Genomic DNA, 5,564 nt, shown 5'->3' with positions numbered 1-5,564 from the left:
GCTAACTAGGCAGAAAGAAGAAAGAACAACGATACAACCGAAACGAAACAACTTCATAGCATTTAGAAAACGTTTGGATCACAACCAAGACTTCAAAATAAGCAAAATACTGGAAATGCGAAAGATCCAACGTAGAGAAAACAAACAAGATTAACTAGAAAGTAAATAAAAATTGTTTTTGCCACTCCGGGCGATGGAAATACTAACTACGATCGTGCTGACTGGAAAGAGAACATCTGGAACTCCGGAGGTTTCTAGAACTCAGGTGATCATGGCTATGGCGAGGAATGAGACTCTGGACTGGACTGAAGAACTGAACTCCCGAGAGATTTCTACCTAAGAGTGGATGATGATGATTCTTTTTATCTCTCCAAGTGGCTTCCTTTTATAGGGAGGCTTGCCCTTGATTTTAGGGTAAAACCTCATTGCGAAATGACTTCTCTGCCCTTAATTGCGGTTGACCAGCCCCAACTATCCTTCTTCTCCATCTCGAGCCATATTTTTTGCATGCATCCTGGTCAGTATGTAATCATTCTGACGCCCTTTTCACCTGAAGTATCCGAAGCTTTGCCTACTGGCTAGAACACTCATCCTGCACACTTAAGCAACTGTTTTGCAGATATAATCCAATTATGCACATCATACTGACCAGTAACCAAGGCCTAGAATACGACTTATCAGTAACCGACGGGTATATACACGGTAGCACGTATGACGTTCTCTACGCGTACTTATCCTTCTCTACCCTATTTTGTTTCTTCTCTTCGATTCGTTACTAAGGAAACTTACTTTCATGTAGATGGCGATTATGATTCATGCACCGCTAAGGGCTGGTACGTCAAGAATGGGCTGCGGGCTGTGGAACTGTACCGGGGGTTCGAGAGAGACGAGAGGGCCCCTTTGATGTCTTACGTTTCTGACTACTTGGCACTATGGAGGGGATGCCCATGGGTGTGGAGTGAAACTCTACGAGGGCATAATGAGGTTGATTGATGGTTTACCGGCTCCTTGGAATAGGTGGGTCGATGATGCCTCGCGGCCGTACCTTTGGCATAGGCTCCCCGACTATAGTGTGCAAGGAGATATGCATAGTTTCGTGAAGGTTCTTTTGAAGCCCTAGTTGATGCTCGTGACGGACCGCCGCCCTATGCCCCACCTAAGAAGGAGGCATCCTCATCGCGTCTCAGCCCCTACAGCGGGGGTCGATACGAGAGTGAGACGCAGCAGCCAAACTTTCCCAAGAAAAGGAGGCTTGGGATGAGCACTTCTGCACCTCCTGCGATGGAAGTCCTTGTTGTCGATAAGCATATCGACGTAGCTACATATGTGAGAGAGAACGATGAGGAAGAGGAGGAGGAAGATCCTCCTGAAGATGAGGAAGGACCTCTTGAAGATGAGAAAAATCCCATGGAAGAAGAGGATGACCCCGACGAGGATGAAGAACCCCTTGAAAGGGAGATTGAAGTTGATGAACGAGGATGCGGCGAATGTTGAGAGAGCACCCGAGGAGTAGAGTTCTTTTTTTCTGTTTTCCTTAGTTTTATAGATGTTTTGTTTTAACGAACTACGTAATAACTTCTTTTGAGTTTTCGATTGAATTTGTTGCAAAGACTTTGTTGAAACACATATTGGTTTTAAGTTATAAAATTTTTGTTGCTTTATCGTTTTGCTCGTGTTTACTTTGATATGCATGGAAAACCTGTGAAATTATTTTGGAAAGGCTGTGTGGTGTGGTGTGGTAATGGGCAAAGTTCAGACAATTGTACTAACGCGTGTGTTAATCAGAATGCCTCCCAGACGCGTATCAGTTCATCACGAAAACGAGGCCAGCAATGAAACCCAAAGTAGTATGGGACCCGAAGGACAACCACCACCATCACCACCACCACAACTAGAACGAAACATTGAAAAGGAATTTCGCAAAGAACGCCCTCCCGTGTTTGATGGAATGGGAAATCCGACCAAGGCTGAAACATGGATTTTATCCATAGAGCGCAGATTCAAATTCCTAAGGTGCACCAATCAGGAGTGCCCATCGTGCGTGACCTACCAGCTCACTGGGTCCGCAGAATTTTGGTGGGAGACCAAGCAGCGGACAATGACGCGTGAACAACTAGACGCCCTGATGTGGAAGACTTCAAGGAGGAATTATACGATAAGTACATTCCGAGGAGTTACCGTAAGGCTAAGGAGGCCGAATTCTACAATCTGAAACAAGGGCGGATGACAGTGACAGAATATGACCGTGCCCTATGTGATATGTCTCGATATGCACCAGAGCAAGTGAATACTGATGAGAAAATGGCGGAGAAATTTTGTGCTGGTCTGAGGTACGAAATAAGGATGGCTTTGGCATGCCGTGGAAGGCTCTCGTATGCCTAGTCACTATCTCGTGCGTTGGACGTGGAGGAAGCAATGCCACGAGAAAAGACAGCAACGCCTACTACTCCAACACCACCTACACCACAACAGAATTTTCGGGATATGAGAAAGTGGGACGGGAACAGAGAATCCTTTGACAACAAGAGATTCCAGGGTACCCCAAACTCTGCACGGGGCAAGGGAAAGAAAACTACTCCATATCAAGGTGGAGAGTACCGTCAGAGAGCACCTCCCTGCGCCAAGTGCCAGAAGAATCATATGGGGGAGTGCAGAATCGGGACGAATGTATGCTACAAGTGTGGTGGAGTTGGACACTTCGCCAAAGAGTGCCCTAGCAACAATAACGCTGGAGTTGGGGGAACACCAAATGGGCCTCGAGGGAATACTACACCACCTCAGCAGCCGCAACAGCGTTGCCAACCATATCCCACTCAGGCTAGGGCCTATGCTTTGGGACGCAAACAAACTAAAGCCGCACAGGGAGACCTGAAACATGATAATTTGGCAGGTTTGAGAATAGTACTTGACATGCCTGTTGTTGTTCTGTTTGATACGGGTGCATCGCACTCCTTTATATCCTACTCATGCGTAGATGCTTTAAAACTTCCTATTGATGAACTTGAACATAAGATGAATGTGAACTCACCAGTAGGAGGCCTTATAGACATTTCACAATCTTGCTCGAACATAGAATTTGTGGTGGGAGAACTTAGCTTAGTGGCTCACAATCTACATGTTATGTCAATGGAAAACGTTGACATTATTCTGGGGATGGACTGGCTAGCTGAAAACTATGCCACTATTCGCTGTCAAGAGAGGCAAATTTCGTTACAAACCCCGGGGAAGAAGCCCACTACCTTCCACGGGACTCCAATGAATCAACGGACTTGGGTAATCTCGGCACTTCAAGCAACTACGATGATTAGAAAGGGGCATCCTGCCTATCTTGTCTACCTGCAAGGGCACGACAAGAAAAAAAGAAAAGTTGAAGATGTGGCTGTAGTACGTGAGTTCCCAGACGTTTTTCCCGATGCTTTGCGAGGACCGCCGCCTGATAGACAGTTGGAGTTTACTATCGATCTGGAACCAGGAGCCGCACCAGTATCGAAGGCACCTTATAGGATGGAACCTAAAGAGTTGGAAGAACTCAAAATTCAGCTACAAGAACTATTGGACTTGGGTTTCATCAGACCCAGCGTATCGCCGTGGGGAGCACATGTGCTATTCGTGAAGAAGAAAGAGACGGAACGCTGAGAATGTGCATAGACTATCGGGAATTGAATAAATTAACTCTCAAGAACAAGTATCCTCTACCGAGAATAGATGACATGTTTGACCAAGTCAGGGGAGCATAGGTATTTTCAAAAATGGATTTAAGGTCGGGATATCACCAATTGAGGGTACGAAGAGAAGATATACCCAAGACGGCGTTCCGAACAAGATATGGGCATTATGAGTTTGTATTAATGCCGTTTGGACTAACAAATGCACCTGCGGTATTCATGGACTTAATGAATCGAGTATTCCACACATACTTGGACAAGTTCATCTTGGTGTTCATAGATGATGTGCTCGTTTACTCGAAGAATGAAAAAGAACATGGGGAACATCTAAGGATCACTCTAGAGACACTGAGAACGGAGAAGCTATACGCCAAGTTCAGTAAGTGTGATTTTTGGATAAAGGAAGTAAACTTCTTGGGGCATATTGTGACGGCCGAAGGGATTCGAGTTGACCCTGCAAAGGGGGAGGCCGTACAACAGTGAAAACGCCAAAGACCCCAAATGAGATTCGAAGTTTCCTGTGTCTGGCGGGATACTACCGAGGATACATCGAAGGATTTTCAAAAATTGCAAGGTCGATGACCCAGCAACTGAAGAAAGGGGTTAAGGTCAATTGGACGCCAGAGTGTGAGACTAGTTTTCAGTTGTTGAAAGAGAAGTTGACTACTGCACCTATCCTAGCCGTGCCAGAGCCGGGAATAGAATATGTGGTTTACACTGACGCATCTAGGGTTGGACTTGGATGTGTATTGATGCAGAACGGTAAGGTGATTGCCTATGCTTCGCGTCAATTGAGGCCACACGAGCTAAACTACCCTACTCATGTCTTGGAATTAGCAGCCCTCGTGCATGCTTTGAAGATTTGGAGACACCACCTCTACGGAGTTCGGTGTGAAATTTTTACTGATCACAAGAGCCTAAAATACTTCTTTGAGCAGAAAGACTTGAACATGAGGCAACGCAGATGGCTCGAGCTAGTCAAGGATTATGACTATGGCATTAACTATCATCCGGGAAAAGTAAATGTGGTGGCAGATGCACTGAGCCGAAAAACCCAAACTAAACTGGCCACTTTTCTCATGCAAGAGGAAAATTTCGTTCGTGAATTTAGCAAGATGCGATTGGAAGTAGTGAGAGCCCGGAGACCGTAAAAGGAAGGATCGCCACATTGGTGATTGCACCCGAACTCCGAACGAGGATAAGAGAGGGGCAAAGAAATGATAAAGATTTTGAGAGAGTTTGACTAAAGGTGAGGACAGGTGAGCAAGAGAAGTTCCGAGAAGAGGCTGACAATGCCCTCACCTACGAGGGAAGGCTATGTGTGCCGAATGACGAAGGACTTCAAAATGAAATTTTGACTGAGGCATGAAACGTGTGTCTTTCGTGTGAGCGTGTGTATGATAAATTCCTAGATCGAGCTGCCAAGTCCACTGAATCCACTAAACACTAGGTCTAGGAACTCAAGGCGACACGGAAGACTCTGGCTAAGGACACACAAACTCTTGCGTTTCAAAGATCCCTCAACCCGTTATACTATAGACTAGCATAGGGAAGCAAGGGGTCGATCCCACAAAGATGGACTAGCAAGAAAACATCTAGAGATTTTCGGTTAGAAAACGGCTGCTGCCACGCAAACTTTGGTTGAGGTATTCTACTTCTAGACCTAGGCACGAAATTAGACACTAGACCTAGTAAACTGTAAACAATATGCAGTGCTTTAACATTCTTAGAACTACGGAATTTTAAACCTACTTCCTAGATAGAGCAAACGATTACCAACTATAGTTAAACATAACACAACTAAGAATTGGGGGCCAACTTCTAGAAATATCAAATACGGAATTAAAGCTGCAACTAACTAACAAAGCATCCAACTGACAACGACAAGCATCACATCAA

The 5,564-nt window shown here is 45.4% G+C and overlaps 1 protein-coding gene across 1 annotated transcript; it reads left to right on the top strand.

Moving 5' to 3' along the window:
* The first annotated feature begins 2,415 nt into the window (after positions 1 to 2,415).
* LOC121784253 (serine/arginine-rich splicing factor RS2Z32-like) lies at positions 2,416 to 5,034 on the top strand. Its single transcript, XM_042182413.1, has 2 exons — positions 2,416 to 2,890; positions 4,925 to 5,034. The coding sequence occupies exons 1-2, from the start codon at positions 2,416 to 2,418 to the stop codon at positions 5,032 to 5,034; spliced, it is 585 nt and encodes a 194-aa protein (XP_042038347.1).
* Positions 5,035 to 5,564: the final 530 nt, after the last annotated feature.

Source organism: Salvia splendens, chromosome 21 (assembly GCF_004379255.2).
Source record: "Salvia splendens isolate huo1 chromosome 21, SspV2, whole genome shotgun sequence".
Lineage (NCBI taxonomy): Eukaryota > Viridiplantae > Streptophyta > Magnoliopsida > Lamiales > Lamiaceae > Salvia > Salvia splendens.
Note: the sequence above shows the minus strand (reverse complement) of the source record. Positions and strands in the feature narration are given on the sequence as shown.

What these genes read in the sequence shown, in the direction of transcription:
- LOC121784253 (XM_042182413.1), top strand. Translation starts at nt 2,416, where the DNA reads ATGCCACGAGAAAAGACAGCAACGCCTACTACTCCAACACCACCTACA. An exon ending in GAAACATGATAATTTGGCAG is followed by an intron (nt 2,891 to 4,924) that starts GTTTGAGAATAG and finishes AGGTGAGGACAG; the next exon opens with GTGAGCAAGAGAAGTTCCGA.